Below are 19,125 nucleotides of genomic sequence, written 5' to 3' on the forward strand. Positions count from 1 at the left end.
TAGAAAGTCTTTCACCGAGTTCCCAATTACGAACTGAATGACAAGTGGCGTTTTGTTAACTTTGCGTTTTTAATTTGGTCCCATTAACCGTGTTTAGACATGCTAATAAGGTCACTTAGCTTGATTAAAGACAGCTACTGTGGGCTAAAAAAGGGGTGTAGCTTAAAAACAAAGTCAGTTCATAACCAGTTGAGAACAACGTGTTTTTTGCTGCTATTGTGTTCCAAGCCTAAAAGACACACCTGATGTATTGTTTTAATATTAAAAATATCCTTTTGATGGAATCACTAAGCTCGGAATTAAGGAAGGAAGTGATCCCTCAAAGATAAACTGTTAGGATAAATTGAAGTGACAAGTTGAAGAATCAATTTCCCGTACGTACAATTACTTTTCATGAAGGCCAAATAAGGTCATGTGTGATAACACGGCAGGCGCATAGCGACGCCATCGTTGGAATCTTTATGCCAGACAACTGTGAGTCGTTTGCTGTTGATGCTCCCAACAAAGAAATCGATTATTTGACCTACAAAGGAGGGAATGTGTCTATTGGGTAAGGCACCTCGATGACTTTGGTTCCTGGAACTTGAAAGATAATGAATGGAAATCCCTTCCCAAAGGCATTTCCGATATTTCAGTGAAACTGCTGATTCCGTCAAAACTTGTCGATTCAATCGCGACTCGCCTGCAACCAGGGAGACCACAACACACACGCTCGTTTGAAATGACAATATGTCCTTTATTTTCTATATCTTAAAGGTTTATTATTTACAAACGAAACCAAAAGAAAAAAGAAAAATCAAAAGGATTTTTTTGACAAACATTGTTTGTCTGCATATTGTTGTAAGAAAGTTTACATGAATCTTTCTTGTCCTCCGCAAAGAAACTCACGAAACTGAAATGTGGCTGTCGTCCTCTGCTTTAAAATCTTTTTGCATCTCTATATTTCTTCCGCCTGAAAACCAAACAAACCGACGAACGACAACGAAAAATGCAAAGAAAATGGAACCAAATCAGAATAGAGATACAAACATATGTGCTGGCTTGTTGAGGGTCTCTGTACGCGTTTAATGTGTAAGCTTGTTACGTCGCCATTAATGCCCGTCTAGTAGCTGTGATCGGTAGAGTGAGGAAAGAAAAAGAGAAACATAAATAAATAAATGAAAGCACATAGCTGGGAAGCACTCCCCCAAACCCCCTACGAAGGCAATTATATGTCAAATAAATAAATAAATAAATAAAAACGAGAAAATAAATACAAATAAAACTACAGTCTTGCAATGTATTGTCACTCATTCCGATGAAACGACGGCAGATTCATGTTTAAGTGCTCGAGTTGGAAACCTGCCTCCCAAAAAATAAAATATGTTCAGCTTTCTACTGGAAAAGTGCAATTTGTAAAGCAAAGACAATTACTTTTTTCTTTTTTTTCTCTTTTTTTTTTGTTAGTTGTTTTTCTTTTTTTGCTTTGGCCGGCTTCAAAAAAAGAAAAGGTAAGAAAGGTGCTTACAATGAGTACATTAAAGTTGCGTTAAAGGACAACCGACACTTCCACACAAGTTACGTCCCTAATTTGTATAATCACTTGAAATGACTTCTACTGAGCGTATTTTACAAAGATTCCACGGCATATAGCTATATTTTACGTTTTAAGACTCGCACTGAATATTCCGGAAGTCTTGTTTTCGAGTTGATGATGATGCCTGACGTGATGTCACGTCTGGAACGCCCCTGACCCAGAAAGCGACACACAATGCATTTTGGGTACTTTTTTGGTCTGAAAACTTCATGTTGATGGCGAAATTAGAAGGAAAACAAATAAATAACGCGATGGTGAATCGTTGTGTCTTGCACCAAGACTACTATTTGATATTAGTTGACACAAATTCCCAGCAGACAAATCAGCCCATTTCCAGCGGAACTTGGGCACCATTTCACATCGTGTGCATTTTCTGGAACGCTACATTGGAGTCCTAATGGCTCGAATTGAGGCGGAAGGACTTCTTTAATCGATTGCAAACATTTATGCTTTCCTCTTCAGAACTATTTGAATCATATTCATAACTGGATGTGTAACAAGAAAGCATCTTCTCTGAATCTGAAGCCATTGTTTTGATTCTCGAGCAGGGCAGTTTGTGACGGTGTATCCTGGCGTAACGTCATGAACAATCAAAGTGTCCTTTTCTGACTTTCTGAATCTGAATCAATTTAAGTCATTTTTATTGGTGTTTTGCATTTGACTAAAAATATCAGCTTGCGTGTTTTGGGTATTTTAGATGTCAGTTTTCTGATGTCAGTAAGGAAACAAAAAATGGTTAGATGCTATAAAACGTTTTTCTGATGTCAGTCAGGAAACAAAAAAATTGTGTCGGTTGTCCTTTAAGATTGCACCAACCCACGTATCACAACCCCCCCCCCCCCCCTAAAAAAAAACCTCAACGTTGCAGATAATAGCACAAATACAAGAAAATAAAGCTGCTTGAAAAAGCTAGATGCCGTGAGACATTTGGCCGTCGTCGCAAAGTCCTTTCCTGTCTGAAGAAAACGAACTAAAAAAAAAAGAGACATAAACACAAGAGACATAACAGTAAAACGGGTCAAAGAGGAAAAGTCAGGATGAACCAAAGAAGGGCGGAACATGGCTGTTGTTTAGGCACAAATACGTTAAGAATGTCCATATGAAAAGTCGATGCTCGCACAGACGACATCGAGGCGGACGCACGATGAACATAATCCAACAACATTTAACGTCAACATTGTTTTGGGGATTTTTTTTTTCTTTTTTTGTGACAGTGCATGCTTTCATTGACGGCGACGTTGGGATCATATCAGTACAGTATCGACACAAGCTGGTAGCCAAACGCACATTCCCGGTAGGGCTCGGATAAGCTTCACCGCCCGATTGACGGAATGCACCGGAAGCTATAAACTATCCTGAATGATCAGATCAGATGATCAGATGTGAAGTGCAAAGAACCGAGATCTTTGCTTGGACGGTTCTGCGGTTGTTTTTTTTTCGGGGGGGTTGGTTTAGCCCAAGGGTGTCAAAGTCATTTTTTCCCGCGGGCCACATTGTAGTTATGGTTTCCTCTCGAGGGCCGTTATGAATTTGGGGAACCCATTAGAATGTTTAAATCCCTTCAAATATTACATATAGAGCACACAGCAAATTAATGAATAACTTGTTTTCAAATCTGAATTCAAGAATAATGACTTTTATTGTGGTTGACATCGAAAAATATGAAATTTTGGCTCAGATTTTAGCAATCATCATGGAATTTAACAAGTTTGATTTGCTTTCGCGGGCCGAAAAAAATGATGTGGCGGGCCGGATTTGGCCCGCGGGCCTTGACTTTGACACCTGTGGTTTAGCCTATGCGAGCCCAAGGGGAAAGATTGACATGATACATTGAACCTTAATGCAAACAGCAGCAATATGCAGCCTGTTTTTTTTTATTATTTTTGGGGGGCAAAGATACAAATCCCGAATCATTTTTAAATTTGTAAAAAAAAAGCCAAAAGTTTTTAAGTTACATTTTTTAAATTTTCTGTTTATTTTACATTGAGGTGACAGTTGTGTGCTTTTGGATGAACCGTCATCTATCATTTATTGTTAATAGCGCTACATAACTAAAATTGAATAGATGTGCAGAACGCCGATGCGGATGTGGAAATGTCACGGCTTGGAATTGAAGCGGATTTACGCGGGACGGGAGATGTGAGACAATCGTGTTTGTATTCAACATTAATGTGCACATTTTACCATGACGTCCCTGATCCACTGGTGAAAAGGACATTTTGATATTTCATCTCGAACTGCTTCATGCAAAAAAGAGGGCACAGACAGTGGTTAAGATTGAATCACTGTCTGTGTCTTTGTGTTGTCATATTATTATTATTTTTTGTTCTTTTGACTTCAAGACGCCGTGAGACTGGCTGCCTTTCCAGCAGCTCATGCATTTGATTTTCTACTTCTTTCTTTCCTTTCCTCTTCCTTTCATAACTTTGTTGCTGTGAAATGTAAATTTCTCCACTGCGAGACCAATAAAGGCTAATCCAATCTAATGCTACAAAAATAAAATAATAAATTTGCTAAAGTTGCTCATATTTTTTTTAACCTTTTTCACCATTCCATTTTTTGCCCCTCTGCCTCCCTTCCTCATCCGCCCAAAACAATGGCGCTGTCATATCGTTCGAATGACGTCAACAGCATGCGCCGAGATTCGACTCAAAACTAAAATTAAATGGGGGTTAAAGATAAGGAAATATGTAACGGCAACAAAATTCAATTTAGTAAAACGGCCAATGTAGCATTGCTTAAAAAGATCACTTGATATTGTATGTGTATACAAGTTAGTTCATTTTAGATGTGTTCATGGTATTTTTTTTAATATATTTTTTTACTGTCCAAATTGTGTCAAAACTAAATTTGTGTAACAGGGCAAAACAAAAAGAAAACTCACTTTTGAGCAAATGTGGATTTTCATTGAGCCTGTTCATCGGCATGCTGCAGTCGTTATTTTTTAAATTTTGAATTAAGGTTCGTTTATCAGCTATGTCGCTTGCAGGTGGGTTAGCTAGGTTCCCCGACACAGTAAGACAATTGTTTATGATAGAGAGAATGCACCACACAGTATTTGTAAATACTAGCTCTACAAAAATTATTTACAGCACATGGAAAGGTATTTTTTTATGTCACAGTCTATTGCATAATGGTGATAATTCTTTAGTTTATAAATATTATAAATATACACATAGCTTTCGTTTTCTCTTTTGTCGTTATGTCACATTTCAACCATCCCAAATGAGGAATAGAAAACAAACGCACCCGTCATCCGTCCTTTCGTCCATCCGTCACGCGTGTCTTAAAGCAGCATTTTCTGTTCCCTTAACACTGTTGAGGTTGCACACACTTTCTGTTTGTTTCTCAAAGTCCAGAAAATTCCTTCATTTCGGTGTGTGCTTTGTTTTGTTTAGTTTTTTGTTATTTTTGTAAAGACTATTTGCAAGTGTTTACTCTGGATGTATGATTCCACAGTGGCGCTTAATGCTGCTTCTCCCCCTTCCTCGGTGGAAAAGGAAGTCACAATCCATAATGAAAAAAAAAAAAAAAAAAAACTAAAATGTATAAATCATACATTGTATATAATTCATTATATTTCTCAGAAAGGAAGACTTGTATTTTATTTTATACTATACAGCTTTTTCCCCCAATTGTCATTGCGAAATATATTAGAATTGGATTTGAACAGTCACATGAACTCTCTCAACATTCATTCATATATATATATATATATATATATATATATATATATATATATATATATATATACATACATACATACATACATACATGCCACGTTGGGGCATTTTGTGTATATATATATATATATATATATATATATATATATATATATATATATATATATATATATATATATATATATAGTCACAGTACACACACATATACACACACATACAGGCCATATACCAGATGTGTATATAGTCATCGTTATGGCATAAAATAAAAAGATTATCCGTCTAATATACATTCTTAAGTAGGGTGACAATGTGCCTAAAATATCATACAAGGGCTGCCTGCGTATGTACACGATTTCAATGAGGTTATCTGAGAAGGGAAAACAATGCCAAAGTAGTTTGGAGCTCCTCCCCGGTGAAACTAAAAATAATCCAAAAGCAAAGAAAAAAGGATCATAAATTGGACGCGAAGCGCATTTTGTCTTGCTCAGTCTCTGTACTGCTGAGGACAGAATCTCTCCGAGAGCCAGGGGATTCCCGATGCTGGCCCGTTGACGCCGAGGACGCTGCTGCCGCCGCCGCGGCCGCCGGTGTGGAGCGCACAGGGGGCAGGGCCCCTGACGACATTTGCCGGAACAAATTGACCCGCTGGGGAACTGTGGTGCGGATGCCGCTTTGGAGACTCAAGCCCTGGATGGCGCCCGCCGCCGCCGCCGTCGACGAGGGAGGCGCGATGGAGGCCAGCGAGTCGCCCGACACCTGGTGCGCCCGTGGCCCAAGAGAAGCGTCGTGGGGCAACGACGGCTGCGAGGCAGATAAGTGTCGCACGTCTCGACTCAAGCTGCCGGACTGCAGCGCCTGCGTGCCTTTGTGAACATCCCCTCGCTGGGGCGAAGGGACTTGTTGCTGCTGCTGTTGAGGAGATTGCTGCTGCTGCGTCGAGCCAGCGCCCGCCGCCGGCACCGGCGGCTGCTGGCTAAGTTGCGACGGCTGTCCGACGGGCTGCTGGATGAGCGACAGCTGGGACGCCGCGGGAGAGCCGTACTGGAAGCTGCGGCTGGCCAGCGGCGTCTGCACCGGGGGGCTGCACGCGGCGGTCGCGAAAGACATGACGGCCCCCTGGAGCGGCGTCTGCGGGTTGGCGGAGGACGAACCCAGGTGGGAAACGCTGGCGGCGGGGTAGAGGGCGGCGGCGGCGGCCGGCAGCATGCGGGCGGCGGAGGCGTTGGCGATCGCCGAAGCGCTGTAGGTCAAAGGTAGCGACGACTGCTGGAACTGACTCATCCCAAAGGCGGCGGAGAAGGGCGCTTGCGCCGGCGAGTTAATGATGGAATTGCCGGACATCGGCGTGGAGTTCATCCCGCCGAGCGACTGCTTGCGGTCCACCATCATCACCATCTCCCGGTCCTGACGAATGATCTGCTTCAAGATCTCGTTTTCCTGCGTGTTGAAGACGCCGGCGTTCAAGTCCTTCTGGAATTTCTGCAGCAACAATGAGTTCTTCTTCCCTGTCGAGGAGCAGTCAAGAGAGGTGAGCTGGCCTGGCCGAGGGCGGGCATTCCCGACGGGAACGCCAAATAAGATTGAGATGCAGTTTGAAGACTTGAACGCTGGCGCAGAGTCAACCAAATCTTTTGTTCGTACGTTACTCATTTTTCAGTCATTGTATTTTAACTTGAGTGCTTTTCCAACAATTTTGTTGTTGTTTTGACTTCAAAATGGCGTCCTAAGAGTGGCTGCCTTTACAGCATCTCCTGTATTTTGTTTTTCTACTTCTTTTGCTCCGTTCCGCTCTTTCACAATTTTGCTGCAATGAAATGTAAATTTCACCACTGTGAGACCAACAAAGGCTAATCTAATCTAATCTAATCTAATCTCTAACCTAATCTAATCTCTAACCTAATCTCTAATATAATCTAATCTGTAATATAGTGAAATATAATATCGATTCAAATGTAATCAAATGCAATGTAATCTACTGTAATCTAATGTAATTTCATTGAATATAATATAATGTAATCTAATGTAATCTACCCTGATATAATCTCCAATCTAATCTAATCTAATTTAATCTCTAATATAATCTAATCTGTACTATAGTCGAATATAATATCGATTCAAATGTAATCAAATGCAATGTAATCTAATGTAATTTCATTGAATATATAATAATAACGTAATCTAATGCAATCTAATATAACCTACCCTGATCTAATCTAATCTAATCTCTAATCTAATCTAATCTTGTCTCCAATGTAATCGAATTTAATCTAATCTAATCTAATTTACTTTGAATCCCTACATTTGAAAACACATCCATACTCTGCTTTTTACTTTGTAAAAATGGTTGAGATCTCAAAGGCTGGAAAAAACAAGGGGGGGGAGTTAACTGGATTATTGAACAAACTTGTTTAATCTTGTCGGTTATGAGATTCTCGTGCAAGATTAATAATGGACAATTTTCAGCGCAAAGGTGTCCAACTCATTTTTTTTGCAGCGGGTCATATTGCATATTGCGGTGTCATCGACTCATTTTGCCATCTCTAGACTTGATCAGTGATGACCACACAAATATCCTCATGTCTTCAAACTGCACCTTTGACTCTTCAGCTAAACTCAATCGTCACGAACGGGAAGTGTAAAGTACAGCGAACGGCGATGGTGACGATGGGAGACTACTGTGAGAGGAAAGGGGTGAAGGACACATAAGGAGACAAAGATTACGTGTGGCGTCGTCTGGCAGAAAAAGTGTTGACGTAAATCGGAATACTGATGAGTCGCAGCCACGCGTCATCAACTCTGGACACTTTCCCCTCACAACACAACGACACGTAAAAGTCACAGTCTATTCAAACCACAAAGACTTCACACACGTCACACAAGGACACCACCTACCATTTTCATTTCTTTGGAGAAAGTAAGGGAGGAAAAAAAGGTCTATTGGACTACTTTTACCACAGAGTGCTTTTGAGGTGACGTTCATATTTATGGATGAAACATTAAATCGTGCTTAGAACTGGATCGCACAATTAAATTCAAACGTGCATAATTCCTCCCATACAGATTTTAAATAGATCTCGCCGCAGTGGGTGTCATACGCATCGTTGACGCCCCCCCCCCCCCCCTTGATAAATAAGTCTTGATGAAACTCAATGCTTCTCCGCTCCGGACTCCATTTTTTTTTCTTCCCCGGCTCAAGGCTACCGGTATGCTATCAAACTCACGGCGGTTTTTAGAAGGATTGCTGTCAACCTCTGTGGACTCTGGTTTCTCACTAGCGGCTACAGCTAGCACCACCGATTACCCATTGACTTACAAGGCTGTTTTTATGGCGTTTTTAAAGGTGACAGGATCTAGTTCTGCGGATTGGAAGAACAATAAACAATTGATACCATTCATATAGCGGTAAAATATGTGGTGTCCGGGAAAAAAAAAAGATCACATTTAACAATATTGAGGTATAATTTTGATTTACACTATGTGCAATACATTTTAATTCAAATGTAACCAAATTGAATTTCCCTTGATGCAAGTGTCATTTTTAACGTTGAAAATGCCAACAGCATTGCTGTGTTAGAAGTATGAATTTGCTGTTTTCGTTTCAATCTCTTTGGGACAAAGAAAAAATGACTTAATGCCTGAATCAAAAACAAAAAAAAAAACAACAACAATAAAAAAATATTTTCTTCATTATTTGTGTTTTTTCTTTGCAGTTTAGATAAGAGCGACTAAACAGCGCCTCTGCTGGTTACAGCTCAGTGGTGCACTCCATTATCACGATTTTTACATTTTCATGCATAACATAATAATAATAATAATAATAATAATAATAATACATGATAAATATTCAGTCATAATTGTTACTAAATATATCAGTCTATACTAATATTTAAGTCAAAGTCAAGTCAAAGTCAGCTTTATTGTCAAATATGCTAATTGTCATTATTAATATTATGACTACTACTATTACTTTTACTACTGCCACTACTATTACTACTATTACTTCTATAATTACTACTGCTACTAATACTACTAGTACTATCAATACTACTTCTATTATTATTATTATTATTATTACTACTACTATTACTATTACGATTACCATTACAATTACCATTACGATTATTATTACAATTATTATTATTATTATTACATGTTAGGCAGTCATAATTATTACTAAATATATCACTATGTTAATATTTTATTGTCATTATTATGTTAGGGAAAACCTAGGGGTGACTGAGTAAGTGATAAAGGAAAATATGACTTGCATCTCTAATTTCAATCATTATTTACATTTTTAAAAATGTCATTATTTTTATGCACTGTAAATCAGTTCAATTGAACAATATTTTGGTGAACACAACAAACTGAATTTTCTGTTCATTCAACTTAATATTGTTGGACAGTGTACATACTTTATCGAATAAAGTTCTCGCAAAATTTGAGAGTATGACTCAGGAAAAATAACAAAGGAAAAATATAACTTCTTTGTTACACTAAATAATGAAGGGGTTAAGTGATGATGAAAAAAAATATTTGAGGACGAAATATATAAATATATAAACCCGTTCACGACACACATGAATCCCCCCCCCAAAAAAAAAAAAAAAAAAAAAAAATCTGGTACATATCACACAAATAACACAAAAAAGCACAAAAAAAGCATAAAAAAACAAATATGAACACACTGGTAACAAATCAGAAGAATAATGGCGAACCCATGTTAATCAAACAAGTCAAGCGTGACTGAAATTGTAGCCAATGTGCCTCATTAAAACAAAACAACTATACAAATAAATATGAGATATTTTTTAAAACAACACTGTCATTTTTATTTGTAAGCATGGGAAAACCTGCGATAAAGGAGTTCCCCCCTGTTCCATATTGGTTACATATGAAAATATTCCAAAAATAATGGATATTTACTTGGAGGATTTGTACATTTAAAGCGTTTGGCCTTTTGATTCTGGAACAGGAGCTGAATTAATAAGGAATAGTCCACCTTAATTCAGAGCTCAATGTTCTAAATCGATTGAATAATGGTCAAGCTGCAGAAAATCAACTCCTTGCTTCTGTCCTTGGATACGTGTGACTGGTGATTCTTTCAAGTTGGAACGTGTGACTGAAACAAGCAAAGTAGCTGTCTTCTCCTCACGCAAAAGTCAAACCATTTGCCTCTATCATGAAATGGAACAAAAACAAGATGGCGGCAGGTTGCATTAGCAAAGTTTTACTAATCTACAGATTTTAATACCCTTGAGGGGGGCGAGGGTCAAAATAATTCAAAGATCAATCAGACAATCCGGGTGGCTATTTAAAAAAAATGGCATGTGAATGGTGTGTTTTTGTTTCCTGGATTGTCTCCCTCGTTGTCGGGATTTCAAGTGGATGGTTGGAATTATGTGTATGTAGCCTAGTGGGGAGGAGGGAAGAGGGGTGGGGGACAAGAAGTTTTTGGAGGATGAATTTGGGAGCGGCAGGTCCAACTAAGCCAGCCTCTAGTGGAACACATTTTTTTTGTTTTTCGTAATTAAGCCGCTGTTTGAATGTTGCAACTGGAAGGAAGTGTTTACCTGGTGCCGACTCGTCGGCCAGGACACTCTTGAAAACGAGATGAGCTCGTCTCAAGACGGACTCCTGGTCAGGTGATTTTTAGATAGATAAAAGATCACGTCAAATGTGCAACATGTTACTTGTTTTTTTTTTTCTCTTCTTCAAGAAGAGCAAGGCAAGCACGTGACCAAATGCAGTTGATAGATAAATATGGAGAGAGAGAGAGAGAAAGAGAGAGAAACGAGACAGGCATGACAATGCACGCGTGCGTCTTCCCTTGTATGAGGCAAACTCCCCTCTTTGGTGGTGGGCGGGACAGGAAGTGAAACCGTTCTGAGAGGTGTCACTCAGAGTGGGCGCCTGTCTATTTTCCTTTTTTAAAAAAAAATATAAGGCGGGAAAAGGGGCAAATGCAGACTTTCACTAAGACCAAGGGGCATCATGTTGAAAAATGTCAACGCCTTACTCCAAAGTGACGAATGCAACCCTGTCTCCTCGGACTCACATCGTGATACTGTCATGGGAACAGGAGAAAATTCAGATTTGATATTAATACAAATATTAATCCACTACTGAAAAGGATGCTTTGATCCTCTCCTCTTTCATGTAGAACTGCTTCATGTCACAAAGAGGGTACAGCAAGTGCTGAAGAATGAATGAGTCTTTGTGTCTTTGTGTTGTTATATTATTTGTTATTTAGTTTTGTGTTACTTCCGGGTAGAGTGAACGCTGGTGCGAATGGCTGCCGCTGCTCACCCGCAGAACAACAACAAAAAAATGATTATCCCGTGACTGTAAAGTGTCCTTGAGAGTTTTGAAAGGCGCGTAGAAATTAAATGTATTAATATTACTATTAATAATAATATTACATTTCATTTATATTGCTGCTGTCGATTGCAAATTTCCCCATTGTGTGAATATTAAAGGGTTTCTTATCTTAACTTATCTTATCTATATTTTGATATTTTATATTGAATTTTGTACTGTGTACTGTTAATCTTTTTGTAATCATTCTCTATATTAATCAATATGTATTGTATTGTTTTTTTCTTTACATCCCCTTCATTTCTGCTGCTGTAGAATGAAAATTCCTCAATTGTGGGACAAATAAAGGTTTTCTTGCATTTTGTACTGTTAATTTTTAGGGAAATAAGAATTTGCTATATTAATCAATATATTGCATTTTATTTATTATAGTACCTATGCTTGTCTGTGACTGTAAATTGTCATTGAGAGCTTTGAAAGGCGCTTAAAATATAATGTATTATTATTATATGCATTGTATTGTTTTTCTTTAAACCCCCTTCATTTCTGCTGCTGTAGAATGCACATTTCTTCACTGTGGGATAATAACATCTATTATTATCTTATCTATATTTTTCATATTTTATATTGCATTTTGTACTGTGTACGGTTATTGTTTTAATAATACTCTATATATAAATCAATAGGTTTTGTATTGTATTGTCGTTTTTCTTTGACTCCATGTGGCTGTTGACTCCATGAAGACATCTCAAATAGACCCTTCCTTGATATTGCATGGTTCCCGAGGAAAAAAGGTTGCCTTCATGATGTGAAACCCGCGTGTCATCTTGGCTCGAGTGGCACTAATCAATCTGTTATCTTGCACCAGAGCAGAGTGTCCTGACACGGTGACGTAGACCACAATCGCTCATATTGAAGGACGCACAAATACATGGACATGACAATGAAAAGAAAACAGGAACAGGAACACTGACGACGTAATAGGCACACTGCAAACTATACCTATTAGCGCATCAAAAAAAAAAAAGAAGATTGAAAAAGTAGTTTGCCACCATCGGGTGGTGTTAAGACTTAAATCACCGTGTGCTATTTTTGAAAGGTGACATAGGACAACACCCGGATACACGGTGTGCTTCGCTTGCTTGTGTGAGCGCGTAATTAGCCGCAAACAATGCTGAGCTGAGCGAACGGTTGGAGGAAGACACTGGGCCTTCTCAACTTTCGCCAAAAAGGTCGCCCAGCAAGCAAAATGTCTTCCGTATGGTAATAAGGTTAACATCTAAAATTAATTAACTCATTTACTGCCAGATGTGCAAAAATGTGTCCACTCTCTTGTCTCATCAGAAAAAGAGTTAATTACTAAATTATATGGGTCTGGAGTTATATGAGCTTGAAATGAGGGTGGATGTCCAAAATACAATGCAATACATATATATTGGTTTTTATAACGATTTGAACAACAGCTGAAGCTGGAACCAAGCGCTAACATGGGGAAAAAAGGGAAATGATGCCCCCTTGTGGTAAAAAAAATATTGCTAGTCGCCATAGCCAGCGCTTTATCGGCACCCAAGCATGAAAAAACAAAACCTGAACAAATTTGTGAATGGCGCTCTACGTCATATTTTCAATTCCCGAATAAATGTGTGAATGGCAGTGAATGAGTTAATTGGGGTATACATGGAAAATACAATTGAGACAATCTTCTTTTTATTGTCTCTAAGTGATTTTATATAATATCTGTGAGCTCCATTTCTGTGAGCAAAAAGAGTAAATAGGCAATCAGGATTACTTTAAAAATATTATTATATATTAATAAGTTTTGGGTGATATCAAATAGGTATGCGGTGCTCTACGTCATATTTTCAATTCCCGAATAAATTCGTGAATGGCATTGAATGTGTTAAAAAAAGGTCTCAAAACGATTATTCAACTCTGAAAACTGATTAATTCATATAAAAAAACAACCGTCGATATATCGGTGCACTTCTACATAATTTAAAACATCAAGATAATACAAAAAGATGGAATTATTTGTTTTCTACGTCATATTTTCAATGTCCGAATAAATTCATAAATGGCAGTGAATGAGTTAATTTCATGTCCATCAAGGAGGTTCCAGTGCAACGACCAATCCAAAATCTTGGTGAAACCCAAATGACAAATTTTAAAAAATCCCTGCTGAAAAACAATATCCGGTTTATTTCATACATGTGCCCCTTTTGATTTCATACCTTGTTTACTATTTAGTGGCCAGGTTCTGTCGATGTATGTTTGATAAGCAAGCGAGCGCCGTTCTGGCTGAGTTTCTAACTGGATTATTCGAGAGATGGGGAAAGTGGGGACCTTCCAGCCTGAAGCGACTTCCTGTTTCCTGTCGCTAGCTTTGATTTAATGTTAATTTGGAAAAGGGGTGGGGAACCTTATTCCTATTAGGGGCAATAAAATCCTCCCAAGTCTGTACAATGTGATTAAAAAAACTAATGTGATGCAACAATCGAACAATATTTTTGTTAGCATGATGTAATATGAGCATTTTTCTTTTTCTTGTTTGGGGTATTCAATTCATATTTTAGGTTCCCCACCCCCTATTTAGACCTTCTTATTTGGGGGTGGGGTGCTGCTCATACCCGGGAGTCCAGATGAGTGGGGAGAGGGCCACACAACACATGCATGCGAGTTTAGCCAGCTTCCATCCACTCGCGGTCGTCCATTCAAGGTGGGCGGGGTCAACGCCTCCCCCACCCCGACCACCAACAGGATGGCGGCATGCGCTTCCTCCCCAATTAATCAACCATAAAAAAAATTGTTTTTTTTTTCAAGGATTAATGCTGATTCGTGTTAATTCATCACACAGCATCACAAGGACATGCGGTAGAAGATGACGGACACGATGCTTTCATGTTTGGAAGGCGGCAAACGACACGAGGGTTTGATGACGGGCAAAAACAAAAACATAACAAAAAAAACAAGATGAAATTGCCGACGTGAGGACACCTTACCGATACGATCCAAGCGGTCGATGGCGACAGTTTCAAAAGCCCGACGCATCATGGGGTATTCCTCCAGAACTTCATTAAAGTGGTCCACAGACAGCGAGAAAAGGCGGCAGTAGGTGTCGGCTCGCACGCTGGCTGTCCGTCTACCCTTGGTGAGAAGGCAGATTTCTGCAGGGTGATGAGAAAACAAGCCTTTTAACTCATTCAGTGCCAGACAATGTGCAAAAATGTGTCCACTCCAGTGCCAGAGTTTTTGTCATTTTCACTCAAATTGCAGGACCCACTGAATATTGAGTTTTACGACTACATAAACATTCAAGACAGCGTTAGAAACCTGAGACTTACTTCTTTCATCAGAAAAACAGAGTTAATTCCTAAATTATATGGGTCTGGGCTTATATGAGTTTAAAATGAGGGTGGCTGTCCAATATACAATGCAATACATACATATTGGTTTATATAGCGCTTGACCAATAGCTGAAGCTGGAACAAGCGCTAAGATGGAAAAAAAGGGAAACGCTGCCCCTTAGTGTGAGGGAAAAACATTGAATGTAGCTTTATCTTAATAGCGGTGCATAGCAGTTCTGTGCTGCACTTTTTATCAGTTGCATTTGCAGACTGCGGCTTAACTAAACGTCTAAAAATTAGCATGTAGATTAACCTTCAAAATAAATGTATAAAAGAAACCACATACAGTGGGTTCAGTGTAAATAAACTGTCACTTAAAGGACAACCGACGTCTCTGGACAATTTGTGTCCATAATTTGTAAAATTGCTTCAAATGACTTCTACTGAGCGTACAAAGATTCCACCGCATATAGCTATATTTTACATTTTAAGACTGAATATTCAGGAAGTCTTGTTTTTGAGTTGGTGACGAGTCCTCACCCTACGTCACTGAAGGAACGCCCCTAACCGAGAAAGGACATACCTTGCATCACCTCAATGCATTTTGTGTTTGGTCTGAAAACTTCGTGTTGATGGCGAAATTAGAAGGAAAACACATAAATAACGTGATGGTGAATCGTGTGTTGCGCCAAGACTTCTACAGTGTATTTGATGTTCGCTTACAAAACGTCCCAGGAGACAATTTTGTCGCCATTTTCTGCCTGTTTTGGGGTAATGTGAGTACTAAAGAGTTTCTCACTATTTCATTACGGGTTCAATTTGAAGTAGTTTTTGGACACTTTAAATCATTTTTATTGGTGCTTTGCATTTGACTAAAATATCATACTGCGTGTTTTGGGTATTTTAGATGCTATAAAACGTTTTTCTGATGTCAGTTAGGAAACAAAAAAGTGTTGTCGGTTGTCCTTTAAGCAACACGAAAACCATTTGTCATCCACCGCACGGCTAATGGCCTCTTAATGCAATGCAGTCGGATCCTGTCAAGCATCACACTGCATCGCTGCATTGCACCAACAGAGCTGACTCTTTTTTAGTGGTGAAGGATTTCTGCGCAATGTGAAGGGAATGAACTCTTTCGGATGAGCTGATCTGCTGACTCAATACCACGTGTCAGCATGTCTATAGCGTTTGTCTCTGTATTTGCCAGGAACATTGGAAATAAGCATTGTATGTCAGTCAGACATACCTTTCATTTTGTGAACATTTACATGGCGATGGTATTTGGCATTTATTTTCATGAACGTTTTCCGCACAAAAGACAGACTAAAAAACAAACAGATATTCCATTTTATTTGGCTTGCGTGTTATTCGTGAATTCCTAGTTATGAAACAGCATTCATGCTAAAATATGGACGTAAACATTTTTGACTTTGGAAGGATTTTAAGCAAATATAGTAATTTTCTAAAATTAATACTGTTTAAAAGATGAAAGTGGCTGTTGGTAGTCTGTTTATTGTTAAATCTGTAAAAACTAAACTTGTGGTGTTTCACGTCCACATTTCATGATAGCTTAAAAGTTAGCATGGGTTCTCCGACTTTCCCTGTTAATTACTCTTTGCCCTAAATTATTGATAACAATATTAGTCATAGGAATTTCTTATTTGAAGCCATGGAGGCAAGTATTAACTTCGAGTAGCAGCTCTGTACTGGAAAAGGAATGTTCTGTTGTGTTAGCTATTCACCCGCAGATAGCAGCTAGCAGCTAGCAGCCAGCTAGCTGATTGGATTGACCTTTACTAGTCTCCCAGTGGAGACATTTACATTTCACAGCAGCGAAGTTATAAAAGGAAAGAAAGAAGTTGAAAAACAAAATACAGGAGCTGCTGGAAAGGCAGCCATCCTGAAGTCAAAAGAACAACAAAAACTAAATAAATAATAATAAGAAGAACATCACAAAGACACAAATCATTCATTCTTAAGGACATTCTGTACCCACTTTGTTACATGAAGCAGTTCTAGATGAAAAAGGAGATATCAAAGTGTCCTTTTCACCAGTGGATCAGGGACGTCATGGTGGAATGTGCACGTCTACTACAAGCTAAATGTTGAAAGCAAGCATGAAGCTGTATCATCCATTTAAAAGCTCGTACTTTGACAGAATTTGCCCAAAATAGCCACAAATCAGGGCGAGCAATATATAAATGTAAAACAATCCCTGTTTTCAAGTTCAATTCTTCCTGTTCAACAATGCATTCAAACCCCCTGATAAATTTGAGCAGGATATTGTTCGCACATTTGACAGAGAGCGTCTCTTCTTTTGCCTCAAATCAATCTTCATCATCGGACTTTGTGCTGTGATCTTTGGCAGGAGCGTGCTGTGAAAAGAGAGCAGGGTGTGTGCGCCGCGTCGGAGCAACACCTTCACGCTGAGGGTGTGAATGGTGCGGATGCTGGAATGAAACATGGAATTAACGCGTACCATTTTCAAACGCAAGGTGATTTCTAAAATGGGAGGCTTGAGTGAAGGCTGTGACATTTATTTTGCAATCATACAAAAATAGAAAACCAGTGAGCATAGGGAGGTTCTACAGCTGCCTGTGCAAGTTGGGTTAAAATAAAAGATAAGATACAATTTTATAAAATTGAGAAATTAGTCACCAATGAACATTCATATTCATTCACATTCATATATGGAACGCAAGACGATTAGGGCCAGCAAAGAAAAAAACAAGGTTGGCAAGATTCTCACTTTATTCTCAGAATTCTGACTTTAAAGTCAGAATTCTGACTGTAACTCATTCACTGCCAGACATGTGCAAAAATGTGTCCACTCTAGTGCCAGGGTTTTTGTCATTGTCACTTGGATTCCAGGACCCACAGAACATTGAGTTTTAGGACTACATCAACATAGCGTTAGAAACCTTAGTATCTCTTTTTTCATCAGAAAAAAAGAGTTAATTCCTAAATGATATGGGTCTGGAGTTATATGAGCTTGACATGAGGGCGGCTTTCCAAAATAATGGTTTGTAAAGCGCTTTAACAACAGCTGAAGCTGGAACAAAGTGCTAATATGGAAAAAGGGGAAAGGCTGCCAACTCGTGGAAAAGAAAAAAACATTGTCAGAGGTTATGGCAAGCGCTTTATCGGCACCCAAGAATGACAAACCAAAACCCAAACAAATTCAGGTGCTATACGTCATGTTTTTAATTCCATTATTACTTTATTCTCAGAATTCTGATTTTAATCCCACCAAATCAGAATTCTGAGATTAAAGTCAGAATTCTGACTTTGAAATCAGAGACCTGAGATTAAAGTCAAAATCTCAGTAATATTAATTTTCTTCCGTGGCCATAAGCCTCTTCCGCATCCCTGTACTATATGTGTTTTACTGACATATATGGAGAAAATTATTCATCACTAATTCATTGAAATTATTTCAATAAAAATATGAGTTGCCATTGCAGTAGGCCAAGGAGTGATTTCCCTGTGCTAGGCCTGTGCATTATTGACCGTGGTCGCTTTGTAACCTACTATCCTCCTCTGTGTCCAGCTCATTAGCATTCTAATGGTGTCCCATGGCTGCGTTTTGTTCCTCGCTCGCCCTCCTCCCTTGGCTTTGCGTCTTGGCGGACTGCTTTTCGCCCTTGCTGCATTGGCGCATAAATCATCCAAAGAAAAAGGAAGAAGAGAAAACAAGGAAGGTCCCTGCCTTGCTTTGTTCAGGCCAGCTGTTCCTGACCGACCGACCGACCCGGGGCTCGCTCATCCACATGCACGCGGGTGGCATTACCAGCTGGGTGGCCGGGCTACAGCAGGTGGCTAGCTACAGGCAGGTAACACGGCGAAAACCCGTGCTATGCTCTTATAATTTTTGACAAACGCATGTACCCACCCCAATTCTGATTAAATTGGGCTATAAGCAGAATACAATGATATGAAATTCATTTTCAAGTGGTATTTTAGCAAATATATCACAATATACTAGACAACTATACAATGTTAAAACTGATTGGGTATTTTTTATGTACAGTAAAGTCTCGTTATATCGATATCGGATATATTGATAGTCCCGGTTATATCGATACTATTTCTATGCACGCACAGAGAAAATTACATGCAAACAGGGTCAGATATATCGATAGTCCCGGTTATATCGATATTTTTTCGGACTCCCTTGAATATCGATATAACGAGACTTTACTGT

At 39.0% G+C, this 19,125-nt stretch overlaps 1 protein-coding gene across 1 annotated transcript in view; it reads right to left on the minus strand.

Annotated features, from left to right (window-relative positions):
- Positions 1-5,451: 5,451 nt before the first annotated feature.
- The window catches only part of hcn1 (hyperpolarization activated cyclic nucleotide-gated potassium channel 1), a 73,409-nt gene continuing 59,735 nt past the window's right edge, over positions 5,452-19,125 (minus strand). Inside the window, exons 7-8 of the mRNA XM_089020606.1 lie at positions 14,577-14,741; positions 5,452-6,764 (exon numbers count right to left, since the gene is read on the minus strand). Of these exons, the coding sequence (XP_088876732.1) occupies positions 5,710-6,764; positions 14,577-14,741 (1,220 nt within the window). The 3' untranslated portion in view covers positions 5,452-5,709. The remainder of the gene's footprint in view (positions 6,765-14,576; positions 14,742-19,125) is intronic.

Source organism: Hippocampus bargibanti, linkage group LG18 (genome assembly GCF_051943395.1).
Source record: "Hippocampus bargibanti isolate YZ-2025 linkage group LG18, ASM5194339v1, whole genome shotgun sequence".
NCBI lineage: Eukaryota > Metazoa > Chordata > Actinopteri > Syngnathiformes > Syngnathidae > Hippocampus > Hippocampus bargibanti.